We start from the raw sequence: 13,224 nt of genomic DNA, 5'->3' as shown, positions 1-13,224 counted from the left end.
CAGGCTCCAGGCTCTGAGCCATCAGCCCAGAGCCTGACGCGGGGCTCGAACTCACGGACCGCGAGATCGTGACCTGGCTGAAGTCGGACGCTTAACCGACTGCGCCACCCAGGCGCCCCTTAAAATTTTTTTAAAAATATTTTTATTTATTTATTTATTTATTTATTTATTTATTTATTTTTTAAGTTTATTTATTTTGAGAGAGAGAGGGAAAGTGTGTGCTTGGGGAAGGGGCAAGGAGAGAGAGAGAGAGAGAGAGAGGGAGAGAGAGAGGGAGAGAGAGAATCCCAAGCAGGCTCTACGCCGTCAGTGCGGAGGCTGATGTGGGGCTCGAACCCACCAACTGTGAGATCATTACCTGAGTGAAATAAAAAACCCAATGCTTGGGGCACCTGGGTGGCTCAGTCGGTTAAGCGTCCGACTTTGGCTCAGGTCATGATCTCGCAGTTTGTGGGTTCGAGCCCCGCATCGGGCTCTGTGCTGACAGCTCCGAGCCTGGAGCCTGTTTCAGATTCTGTGTCTCCCTCTGTCTCTCTGACCCACCCCTGTTCATGCTCTGTCTCTCTCTGCTTAACTGACTGAGCCACCCAGGCACCCTGTTTTTGTTTATTTCTGAGGGGGGGAGGGGCTGAGAGAGAGGGGGACAGAAGATCTGAAGCCAGATCTGTGCTGCAGAGAGCCCAATTTGGGGCTCAACCTCATGAACCATGAGATCATGACCTGAGCAGGAGTCCAATGGTTAACCCACTGAACCATCCAGGCGCCCCTCTAGTGTTATTTTTATCCTGACTTTAGAACTTGGACAATTTGGCTCTGAAACCTGGGCTCCTAACCAGTTCCTAGTGTTGTCTCTTGTAACCATTCATTCATTTAGTCAATAAATATTTATTGAATGCCTCCTATGTGCCAGGCTCTGTTCTAAGGATTCACCAGTCATGTGGCTGGCCTCTGACCTTAGGGAGATTACATTCTACTTTGGGAGACAGACAACAAACAAGACAGATAAATATATAATATGTGCCGTGATGATAAGAGTAATGAAGAAGTGTAAAGATAAGGTTAGGGGCTAGAGAGGCACAGAGGAAGAGTGGCTGTGACTGTTTCAGACAGAGTAGTCAGAGAAGGCTGCTAAAGTGATATCTGAGGGAGAAATGTTCTAGATAGATGAACTGCACGTGCAAAGGTCCTGAGGTTGGTATAGCTGGAGATGAGGAAAGATAGTGGGAGTAGGGGTATGGGTGGTGATTTGTTTGCAGGTCTGTTTTCCCTGCTCTGGCTTTTTTTTTTTTCTTTTAATGTTTTTATTTTATTTTTGAGAGTGCGTGCATGAGCGGGGCAGGGGCAGAGAGAGAGAGGGAGACACAGAATCTGAAGCAGGCTCCCGGCTCCTAGCTGTCAGCACCGAGCCCGACGTGGGGCTCGAACCCACAAACCGTGAGACCGTGACCTGAACGGAAGTCGGACGCTCAACTGACTGAGCCACCCAGGCACCCCTGGGCTTTGTGTTTCTATGCTGAGCGAGACAGGAAGACCCTGGAGGGTTCTGATTAGAACCAGGAGATGATCTGACCTACGTTTTCACAGGAGTCCTTGGGCTGTTGCTGCTGTGTGGAGAATGGACATGGAGACAAGGTGGGGGGGAACAGGAAGGGAGTGGAAACTACCCAGTCGATTTGCTCTCGGAGACAGAAGAAGATCCTGACTCTGCCCCTCAGTCTCAGGACAATTATGCCTCTACATTTGAGAGAGGGAAGACTATGTGCCAGGCGCCATCCCCGGTGTTGGGGACACAGCCATGAACACAGCACTCAGAACCTGTTCTATTATGGAGCTGACGCTATGGTGGCGGGGGGGGACCTGTAATAAATGGATCAAAAAACCCCAAAGAATAGTTACTCCTCAGTTCATTCAACCCATACTTGTGGAGCCCCAGGCACTGTCCTATGTGCTGTGCCCTACAGCTGTGACGACACATGGCTGCCCCCGCCCTCCTGGCTGCGACATTCTAGTGGGGGAGGCAGGCAAGAAGTAAGAAAAATAAGATAATAAGAAAAAGATATAATTACAGGTTGGGGTGAGGATCAGGAAGGAAACAAAGCAGGGGTTCTGCACTAGATCTGGTGGCCAGGGAAGATCCATTTCTAGAGCAGAGGTCATGAATTCTAGTCGATTCGAATCCCCTGGGAGTTGGGTATGTGCGGGGAGCACAGCTTCCTGAGGCCAGCCCCGGCGACGTTGGCTCGGTGGGCTTCTGGGAGACGAGGCTGATGGTCGTACCAAGTGAAATTGAGCATGTGAAGTGCTTAGCACAGTTTTGGGCACGTGATAAATACTCTGTACGTTTGCGCCGTGACTCATTCTATGAGGAGTATGGGAGCCGAGGGCCAGGAGAGGGTGATTTCTAGTAAAGGACAGAGAAACGAGGAACAACAGAGGAAGAGAGCACGTAGGTATGGCAGAGGTGGAGGGCTAGAGCCCGTGGCGATAGTTTCAGCTCCTGTTCCCGAGTCACACTGGGTGCCAGGCACTGCCGCCAAGGGCCTTGATTGTGAACGTTACCGCCTGTGTCTTCTACAGCAGATCTCTGAAGCAAGTATGTTTCCTGACCTTGAGAAATATTAGCAGGGCTCTCGGAGGCTAACGCCTCTGGCCAGGTTCCCTGCGGCCGTAAGTGGCCGACTTGGTATTGGAACCAAGTGTGTCTAGACCTTACATCCAGCTTTTAATCGCTGTGGGGCTTGGCCACATCTCGCAGCTTGAAGCCCACTCACTTCCTGGTCTTGGTGTCGTGAGAAGACAGACATCGGGAATCACAAGTCTGGCTTTCCAGTGCCGGTGCCATTACCTTCTGGCTGCGTGACTTGAGGCAAGTCCCTTAACCTGGCTGAGTCTCCGTTTATCAATAAAATAAGTTAGTGGGGGTGCCTGGGGGGGCTTAGCGGTTGAGCATCTGACTTCGGCTCAGGTCATGACTGGGCTCGCAGCTGACAGCACAGGGCCGGCTTCGGATCCTCTGTCCCCCGGCCCCTCCCTTTGCCCCTCCCCCGTTTGTGTGTGTGTGTGTGTGTGTGTGTGTGTGTGTGTGTGCGCGCGCGCGCGCGCTCTCTCTCTCTCTCAAAAATAAACATTAACAAAATAGCATGTGTTTAAACAAATGAAATAAGAGTGAGTCAACATAGGGGATGAACTGATACCGTGTGCCATGTTTGGAGTGAGGCACATAGTAGGCCCCCAACAATTCTTACTGTTCTTATTGTAGATTCTGTGTACCCGCTGGTGGCAACCTTAGGCAAGTCCCTTAACCTCTCAGACCCTCATTGTTTCCACGGGGGGGGGGGGGGGGAAGCGATGTACGAAATGAGACGCTACTCATTCAGCTCAGCTGCCTGCAGAGAAACGGCCGCGATTTTTCTTGCTTCTCCTGCTTCTCCACACGTGGCCCGTCACCTCTGCCACCTTCTTACCTACCTGGGGTGTTTTCTATTTTTATGACAATTGGTATTACTGTATCTTCTTGACTCAAAGAAGCCAGCGATCATAAGGTGCAGCTTTATCTTATTTACCCACGAACAGAATTTTGTCAGATGGTGGCATGCCGCCGGTTGGAAGAGGCACCCCTCCCCCCCCCCACCTCCGAGGTGTAGAATTAGGGGAAAATGGGCGTTTGAGGATGGACGAAGTAGTTCAGCGGCTCTGACCCTCGGGACCCTCAGACAATGGGGTCGCATTTACCAGTCGCGACCACAAGGGGGCGGGCGTGCGGCGGGAGGGAAGCGGTCCCTCGGCTCCGGGAGGCTCCAGCCTTCCCGCGCAGCCCCGCCTCCCATCGCTGCCCTCCCCTCCGCCCGCAGACGTTGCTCAGGAACGAGCGAAACTCACTCCAGGAGCTGTGCAGCCATGGGGTCTTCCTCACCACGCTCAACTGGGAGCTGGTCAAGGCCATCCAGGACATGGAGGAGAGCTCGGCCCTGAACGCGCGCGCGATGCTGCAGCAGCAGGACATCCTTGCGGTGAGGCCTAACTGCACCCCCCTCGCCTCCGCCCTGTGCACCTCCGTCCAGCTCTCGGCACCGCCCCGCTGAGCTGTCGGGTGCCCTCTCCCGGCCTCTCCGGGCGGTTGCACCAGCGGCTTCCTCCTGGCAGATGCGTCTCTCACACTTGGCCCCACCTCCCTGGGTTTTGGAATCAGACCCCGATGGGGGCTCATCCCAACGCCAGCAGTAATTGGAGTTAACCTCTGAGCTCTGTAAAGTAGAGCACAAAGCACCCACCCCAAACGCGGGGTTGTACTCGGCACACAGTAGGTGTGCAAGAGAAAGCAGCTGCAGTCCCTCAATCAGCCTCAATCAGCAAATACACAGTGTAATACTGAGTGCTCTGTATATACTCATATAATCCTTACAACAACCCCCTGGGGTGGGCACTATTATCTTTATTTTACGTCGGAAAAAAATGGGAACAGAGAGGCTGGGTAACTTGCCCAAGGTCACCCTCAAGCACACCCACCTAAGCAACTGGGATTTGAACCCAGGCGGCCCGGCGCCAGGGTCTGGCTTCCTCCCAGCATGCTGTGATCCGCGCTCTCAGCCCGTGGTGGCACTTATGGTCTACTGGTGGCGCTTATGGTCTATGGGTGGAGCAGCTTTTCAGAGAACCCAGGGGGCATCCTCCGCCTCCTCTGGGAGAGGCTTGGAGAAGCTGCCGGAAGAGAGCTGAACGTTCACAGGGACCCAGGAGTTTGGGCTGGAGAAGGGTCAGAGAAAATGGCTTCATGGAGCCGTTCTGGAGTTCCCTCTGGTCGCGCCGTCTGCCCCGGGAGAAGAGGGACTGAGCTCACTGGAGCCTGTGAGATGAAGAGAAAATGAAGTCTTGGGAACTTGGTCTGCTCAGGCTGTCATAACAAAATGTGACAGACCAGGGGGCTTAGACATAGACATTTTTTCTCAGGGTTTTGGAGGCCGGAAGTCCAAGATCAGGAGGCCAGGAGGGTTGAGGTGCGGTGAGGCCTCTCTCCTCGGGGTGCAAATGGCTGCTTTCTCTCTGTGTTCCCAGATGGCTTTTCCTCTTTGCTCACATGGAGAGAGAGATCTCTCGCGTCTCTTCCTCTTTTTTTTTTTTTAGTAAAATTGATTTTTAAATTTTTTAAAATATAATTTATTGTCAAATTGGTTTCCATACAACACCCAGTGCTCATCCCAACAGGTGCCCTCCTCCTCGATACCCCTCACCCACCCTCCCCTCCCTCCCACCCCGCCATCAACCCTGTTTGTTCTCAGTGTTTAAGAGTCTCTTATGGTTTGCCTCCTTCGTCTCTAACTTTTTTGTTTTCTCTTCCCCTCCCCCATGGTCTTCTGTTAAGTTTCTCAAGATCCACATAATGAGTGAAAACATATGGTATCTGTCTTTCTCTGCCTGACTTATTTCACTTAGCATAATACTCTCCAGTTCCATCCACGTTGCTGCAAATGGCCAGATTTCATTCTTTCTCATTGCCAAGTAGTGTTCCATTGTATATAGAAACCACATCTTCTTTATCCATTTGTCAGTTGATGGACATTTAGGCTCTCTCTTCGTCTTCTTAAAAAATTTTTTTTTTTTTTCAACGTTTATTTATTTTTGGGACAGAGAGAGACAGAGCATGAACGGGGGAGGGGCAGAGAGAGAGGGAGACACAGAATCGGAAACAGGCTCCAGGCTCCGAGCCATCAGCCCAGATGCCCGACGCGGGGCTCGAACTCACGGACCGCGAGATCGCGACCTGGCTGAAGTCGGCCGCTTAACCGACTGCGCCACCCAGGCGCCCCTCTCTTCGTCTTCTTATAAGCTCACTAGTCTTATCGCATTAGAGCCCCACCCTTTTGACCTCATTTAACCTTCATTCCCTGCTTAAAGCCCCTATCTCCAAATACAGTCATATTGGGGGGTAGGGTTTCAACATGTGAATTTGGTGGGGGAGAGGGGAAACAATTCAGTCTATAAGAGAAGCCAAGGACCTGCAGAGTTATTCATCCCAAACTTAGTAGAATATTCTCTAAACTTAGACAAAGTCATTGTTGATTTCCTGGCATTGATCCACTAATACATTTTTCCGTACATCCTGAGCGCTTCCCGTGGGCCCTTGGGAAACAGTGATTAGTGGGGCACTTTGTCTACATCAAGCTCTCCTCGTGGGGTCACCGTCAGTTAGAAAGCCATTTATGTGTACTGCCGTGGGGACAGGGGATGTGGGGAGCCCTCTCACCCAGAGGGGCCCTCTCACCCAGACATGGGAAGGTCAGGAAGGCTTCCTGGAGAAACGGATGCTTGGGTTGAAACCTGCAGAAGTAGGTGTTCATTGGTAGAGGGCTGTTCCGGGCAGAACGAATGGGCATACAAGGCCTGTGGAGAGAGGGAACATAGCTCAAGGAGCCACATGTTGGCCCAAGGCCAGGCCAGGGTCTTGTCAGCTTAGCTAAGGAGTTTGGGCCTTATTTAAGGGCAGAGGGGGGGCGCCTGGGTGGCGCAGTCGGTTAAGCGTCCGACTTCAGCCAGGTCACGATCTCGCGGTCCGTGAGTTCGAGCCCCGCGTCGGGCTCTGGGCTGATGGCTCAGAGCCTTGAGCCTGTTTCCGATTCTGTGTCTCCCTCTCTCTCTGCTGCTCCCCCGTTCATGCTCTGTCTCTCTCTGTCCCAAAAATAAATAAACGTTGAAAAAAATAAGGGCAGAGGGGAGCCACTGGAGGGTTTTAAATAGCAGAGGGATGAGGTCAGCTTTTATTTAAAAAAAATTTTTTTTAAATGTTTATTTATTTTTGAGAGAGAGAGACAGCACGAGCAGGAGGGGGAGCAGAGAGAGAGGGAGACACAGAATCGGAAACAGGCTCCAGGCTCCAGGCTGTTAGCACAGAGCCGGACGCGGGGCTTGAACCCGTGAACCGTGAGATCCTGACCCGAGCCGAAGTCAGACACTTAACTGACTGAGCCACCCAGGCACCCCAAGGCTGTTGGGTTTTAAATCTGTAGCACTCGGTGACATTTCAAAGGAAGGGGGCGTGGGGACCGCAGCCTGGGTTTGGCCCGGTGCCTGGGCGTGCGGCCGTGCCATCGGTGGAGGTGGGTGGTAGAGGGGACCGTGTGGAGCGGGTCGGCCAGCCTCCGGGCAGGTTGCTGGGGCTGGGGCTGGGTTTGGATCTGGGGACTCCTCCGAGGAAGTGCCGGGTCCCCCGAGAGCCCGTGCTTCGGCAGCGCCAGGAGACGGTGGGGGGCGAGCTGACCCCACCCCTCCCACAGACCATCGTGGACATCTTGGAGTGCTCCAACAAGAAGAAGCTGCGGCAGCTGACGTGTGAACTGAAGGAGTGGGAGGAGAAGGAGGAATCCAAGCTGAAGCGTGAGGATCCCCGGGGCGAGCTCCCCGGTCCCCTCTCTGGCTTCTGGGAGGTCAGCAGGGCGCCCGCCTTGCACCTGCCTTTTGGAAACCAGCAGCCCCGTCATCCCCCTGGTTCGGCAGGTGGAATTGCTAAGATGCAGAGCTTAGGGGCTTACTTCTGGAGAACTTGGCGCTTCGAGGCCCCGCGAGGCTTCCCCTTTACGGGCACTCTTGGTCACTGCGGCTCCCTGTGAGGCAGGGACCGTTCACCCATTTTACAGATGGGAAAGCCGAAGCGAAAGGAAGTGAAAGTAGCCCGCCGAAGGTCACATAGCTGGGCGCCAGAATCCAGCCCCAGCTTGCCTCTTTCCTGCCAAGGTCCCTCTGGGAGCCGGTGGCTGGGTCCCTCTGGTCCCGGGTCTTCGATCGTGTTGAGCCCGTGGTTTCTTTCCCCGGAGCAGACTGGAAGCCTTCTGAGGGAAGGGGCGGTGTGTCGGCGAGCCTCAGACCCTGGGACACCACCCCCATGGAGGGCGGCAGGACAGACTTTGTCTTAATGGTCGTTTCATGGGCCCGTTGCCCTGGGAGCAGGCGCATGAGGAGACAGGTCCAGGGAGGGACAGTCTTGGCGAGGGTCACACAGTAAGTGGGCCTCCCGCATCTCCTGGGAGGGGTCCTTGAGGGAGGATCCTGCCTCCTGTCCCTCCTGACCTCTCCAGACCTGGAGCAGCAGGTGGAACAGCTGAACGCCACGATCGAGAAGACCCAGAAGGAAGTGAACTTCCTGAGCACGTACATGGACCGCGAGTACCCTGTCAAGTCGGTCCAGATTGCCAACCTTGTGCGCCAGCTGCAGCAGATAAAGGACAGCCAGCAGGTAGGTGCGCCCTTGGCCCCGCTCCGCTGGACCATACTGGAGACAGGGCTGGTGGCCAACACCCTCCTGCTGGCCCCTAGGATGAGCTGGATGACCTTAATGAGATGCGCAGAAAGGTCCTGGAGTCTTTGTCTGAGCAGATTCAGAGGAAGAAGAAAAAACTTCTGAGATCTCTGGTGGTGGTGAGTAGCCAGCTGCTGGGGTAGGTATCCAGGTCCTGCCCCAGCCCTGCTTTCTTCCCCGTCCTCTGCCTCCAGGCCCCCTGCACCCCCTCTGGTCTCTACCACGCACTGCTGCCCAATAAGAGGCACTGGGGGGCCAGACCTCTCCTCCCTCCACAGAAAAACCAGCAGCGCCATCAGGAGGCTCTTCTGCAGAAGATCCGGGATGGCCAGGACATGCTGAGATGCACGGGCAAGTTCAGAGAAGTGAGTGGGCACGGAAGGTGACGGTCCCTCCGGGAGGGAGCAGAAGGGTGGGCGGTCCCCAGGACCTGTGGGAGTCAGGCTGGTCTTGATCTGGCGCTCGGGTCTCCAGCCCTGGTACTGGCCTCCCTCCTAGCCAGTGCCTTACTGTCACCTGCCATTCATCGTAGGAGGAGGTTAGTGCCGCCTCAGCCTTGCCTCGTTGACCAGCATCCCCGGTGATGACCCATTAGCAACATCGCCAGACATTGTCTGCGCGGCCATCATTTTACTGTCGTTCCCACCCCCTCTGTTCATCCTCTCATTTTTGTCACTCACCATCACCCGTTAGCCGTGTTAATGAACCTCAACCGTCACCCCCCCCTCGCGTTAACTTTCATTATCGTCTTCCTTCATCCACTGTCGGCGAGAGTGGCCTTCGCTGCCGGCCCCCGTTAAGTCTCATTACCAGGTACCGCCCCCCTTTGCCACCTGTCGCCATTCTCCGTGATCTCCTGGCTGCTTTCAGCGCCATCAGAGGTTGGCACTGACTCGCGAGCCCAGGAAGCCCTGTGACGAAGCCGCCCCGATTCCCTGGATGTCCTCGCTGCATCTGCATTCTGCCCCGGTCTCCCTGTTGTTGGGGGATGTTGGCTTCTCACTCTCCCCTGCTGCACCTCTGTCCTCAGTTTATCAGCCAGTTTGAGGAGGAAATACCTATCCTAAAGGCCGAGGTGGGGCGGCTCAAGGTCCAAGTCCAGGAGCCACGAGAGACCGTGTTTGCGGATGTTCTGCTTCGGAGACCCAAGTATGTGATCTTTTTGGCAGCTGCCTCTTAAACGCGCCATGCCGTGTGCTTGAAGAGGCTCTCTGTTCCTGGGGAAGGCAGAGCCCTGCACAGGGGGCCGGGGAGACCTGGGTCTCGCCTCACCTCGCCTCGCCTCTGCAGCTGACCACGTGGCAGATGTGACGTTGCCCGTCTGGGCCTGCTTGTCCCACCAGCGCACGGGCAGCTGACTTACATCATCTCTCTGGAACCCCCTTCTGGTTCCCAGATTCCGTGTTCCCACCAAGTGGGTGCACCCCTAAGCTTCTTGGTTGTTCAGGAAGGCGCAGTTGAGTGGGGTGGTTGACGCCAGGGAATAGCCTGGAAGACACTCTGAGGAGAGAAGGATGTCCTCTCTGCTTGGTACACCGCTGGGCTCCAGAGGAAGAAATTCCTTCCTTCCAAAGCCAGTTCTCTGCCACCTTTCTTGTGTCAGGCCCTTTGTGGCAGAGCTTGGGGGTCCTACTAGGTCTGGCCTCTCCGTGATGGCGCGCAAGACCTGGGGCACCTCCATGTGGAGGCCTCAGGTAGGCAGTTGACCTCAGAAGATGGGTACTGGCTAGCGATGGAAATTTAGGTATTGCCAGTATAGAGATGCGTTTCCTTTTTCTTCTTTTTTAATGTTTACTCATTTTTGAGAGAGAGAGAGACAGACAGACAGACAGAACACGAGGAGGGGAGGGGCAGAGACGGAGACACAGAATCCGAAGCGGGCTCCAGGCTCTGAGCTGTCAGCACAGAGCCCGACCTGGGGCTCAAACTCACGAACCGCGAGATTGTGACCTGAGCCGAAGTCAGAAGCTTAACCGACTTGAGCCGCCCGGGTGCCCCTAGAGATGCTTTTTCTTTTTACCATTATTATGAAACATTTCAAATATACAGACAGTAGAGAGAATATTAGGATGAATACCCGGTGGCCCGTGTAGTTTTAGGAGCGGTTATACTTTTGCCATATTGGCCTCATCGTCATTCCTTCTTCTTGTGAAGTGTTGTGAATTGCAGACAGCCTGACATGTCACGTCTAAAGACGTCCGTGGGCACCAGGAGACTAGGGAAAGCGTGAGCACGGATGGGAGAATTGGGACGGGGTGGAGACAGAGTGTCCTGTGTGGCCTCGTGGGTGTGCTGATCACTGGGGGGCGGGGGGGATGTACTGGAGATGCAAACCCATGGCGCTGGCTACTTGTGTGGAAAGAATGATGCCTGTCAGTTACCGAGCGCTCTTTACGAGCCGGCATGGTCTCACTCAGTCCGCCTGCCAACCACGGAGGCTGAGTCTGGCGCCCTGCTTGGCTTCTCACATCTTCTTTGCTCTTCCCTACCAGGTGTCCCCCAGACATGGACGTCATCCTCAACATCCCTGTGGAGGAACTGCTCCCCTTCTAGATGGCGGGCCATGGGCCACCCTTCCCTCCCTGCTCTTTCCCCCATATCTGGAGCCTTGACTTGTCTCCTTCCACGGCCACGTGTCCACTCAGACCCTGGTCTGCCCTCTCTCCCTTCCTCTCTTCCTTTCTGCCTCCCTCCCTCTCTCCCCCCACCCTTCCTCTCCTTTCCTCCCTCCCTCCCCCTCCCCCTCCCCCTTCCTCTTTTCTTTCTGGCTGGTGCAGCTGCTTGGGCCAGGTGTGCATTCCCAGTGAAGCGTGCCATTTCTTTTTTACCAATAAAGCTGGCTTTGCATTTGCTCCCTTGCTTGGAGATTTCCGGCTAGGCCTGGAGATGATGTGGTAGGCACGGACTGTCTTAAGATAAGGGGTGGGTAACTGTGCTGACTGTATCTGGGGGCACAGAACATCTCAAGAAGGGCTCCTGACCCCCTGCCTGAGTCTCCATGGCTCCGGGCTGCCCCGCCCCTGGCATCCCTGGTGCGGTGGGAGCCCAGCTTCCCTCCGGATTTGTACCCAGACCTTTTGAGGCCAGTGCCAGGGCGGAGGGGAGACCCCCCCGAGTCCGATGCACCTGGGATGTTGCTGGGCTTTCATAGCCGATGGCCGTCTCTATTCTCGTGCAGCTGTCTGTCTGTCCACGGCCTGTGCCCCAGCTGTGCGTGGACGTGACACCCGCCCAGGTGCGTAGTTGGGCACAGCCCCCAGCGCGTGCTCCCGGACTCCCTGCGTGCAAGGACTGTCCCTCCAGTTATTGGGAGTGCTGTTAGCACACATCCCTCGGCCGTCGGACCCTCAGGGGCTGCCTCAGCTGCAGAGGCCACTTCACCCAAGGTCAGCTGTCCTCCCACATCCGATGACTGCTCCGGGTGCAAATGCCGAAGTCCTGGCCATCTTGGCCTCACTTGGGACAACCCCGAAGGCCTGTTCTGGCTCCAGAACTCCCTGCAGGGTCAACTGAAACAGTCCTTGGGCCTGCCTCGCAGCTTGACCTCTCCCTCTGCCCAGTCCTGCCTCTCCCTTCCTCAGTTGACTCCCGGGTGCCCATTAAAAAACATCCTGCACTTTGTACTTCACCTCAGACTTGGCTTCCCTCGGACCCAGACTCTGGCTGCTCACGGATCCACTCTATCGAGGGACTTTGGGCTACAGGTTACGGGACACCTGACCAAACTGGCCTGAACAACAAAGGGCTCAGGTAGATAAGTGTTCTAGGTGAGGCGAGGCTTTACCCGGAAATCAAGCGAGGACACCTTCCTCTACTTTGTTCTCCAAAGTGTTCTCCTCCCCCTGAGGCTGGCACTCCTGTGGTCACGGCGTGGCTCCCAGCATCTCCTGGCAGGGCGGGGGTTACGATTCGTTGTTCACGTCCTACTGGAAAGAGTGTCTCTCCCAGAATTTTCAGCCAAAGTCTTCCATCTTCACTGTGACCGGACCGGCTTATACCGCGTGCCCACCTTGAAGCAGTCAAGGAAGTGGAGAATGCCTTCGGGTTTAGTCTAGGGCATGCACACCACCCTTGGAGCAGGGGAGGGGTGGTTGGGGTGGAGCACGTGACCTAGGCTAAGGCGGTAGGCACCTCCAGAACCACACGGGTCCCCAAATTGAAATGGAAAATGTTTTTTTTTAATATTTTATTATTTTTAAAATTATTATTATTATTTTTTAACATTTATTAACTTTTGAGAGACAGCACAAGCGAGGAGAAGCAGAGAGAGAGGAGACACGGAATCCGAAGCAGGCTCCTGGCTCTGAGCTGTCAGCACAGAGCCCGACCCGGGCCTCGGGCCCACGAACTGTGAGATTATGACCTGAACTGAAGTTGGACACTTAACTGACTGAGCCACCAGGTGCCCCTAAAGATTTGTTTAAAAGTAATCTCTATACCTGGGGCGCCTGGGTGGCTCAGTCGGTTGAGCAGCCAACTCCGGCTCAGGTCATGATCTCACAGCCTGTGAGTTCGAGCCCCGCGTCAGGCTCCGTGCTGACAGCTCAGAGCCTGCAGCCTGCTTCGGATCCTGTGTCTCCCTCTCTCTCTGCCCCTCCCCTGCTTGCGCTCTTTCTCTCTCTCTCTCTCTCTCTCTCTCTCTCTCTCTCAAAAATAAATAAACATTAAAAATTTTTTTAAAGTAATCTCTATACCTAACGTGGGGCTTGAACTCACAACCCTGAGATCAAGAGTTGCATACTCCACCGACTGAGCCAGCCTGGCGCCCCGGAAGTGGACAGTGTTGAACATAATCCGAACAAACACTTAGCTGGCACTTACTCTCTCAACCCTATGAGGTACGTGTTGTTAGCATTTTCCATTGTACAGAGGAAGAACCCAATATGTGAAGGGGCAAAGGGATTTTTCCAAAGTCACCAGGCTAATCAGTGGTAGAG

General features: G+C 54.7%; 1 protein-coding gene across 3 annotated transcripts in view; it reads left to right on the top strand.

Moving 5' to 3' along the window:
* The window catches only part of CUNH20orf96 (chromosome unknown C20orf96 homolog), a 23,652-nt gene extending 11,742 nt beyond the window's left edge, over nt 1–11,910 (top strand). For 2 of the 3 annotated variants that reach the window (XM_040447420.1, XM_040447421.1), the window contains 7 exons: nt 3,852–4,010; nt 7,269–7,368; nt 8,067–8,224; nt 8,305–8,406; nt 8,566–8,652; nt 9,318–9,436; nt 10,780–11,910. In XM_040447420.1, the coding sequence (XP_040303354.1) occupies nt 3,852–4,010; nt 7,269–7,368; nt 8,067–8,224; nt 8,305–8,406; nt 8,566–8,652; nt 9,318–9,436; nt 10,780–10,840 (786 nt within the window). In that variant the 3' untranslated portion in view covers nt 10,841–11,910. The remainder of the gene's footprint in view (nt 1–3,851; nt 4,011–7,268; nt 7,369–8,066; nt 8,225–8,304; nt 8,407–8,565; nt 8,653–9,317; nt 9,437–10,779) is intronic. The other variant, XR_005782067.1, reaches the window with a different exon arrangement.
* The last annotated feature ends 1,314 nt before the right edge of the window (nt 11,911–13,224 follow it).

The sequence above is a fragment of the Herpailurus yagouaroundi genome, unplaced genomic scaffold (genome assembly GCF_014898765.1).
Source record: "Herpailurus yagouaroundi ecotype Mexico unplaced genomic scaffold, PumYag 196, whole genome shotgun sequence".
In the NCBI taxonomy this organism is placed as follows: domain Eukaryota; kingdom Metazoa; phylum Chordata; class Mammalia; order Carnivora; family Felidae; genus Herpailurus; species Herpailurus yagouaroundi.
This window is presented reverse-complemented; position numbering and strand designations above follow the sequence as displayed.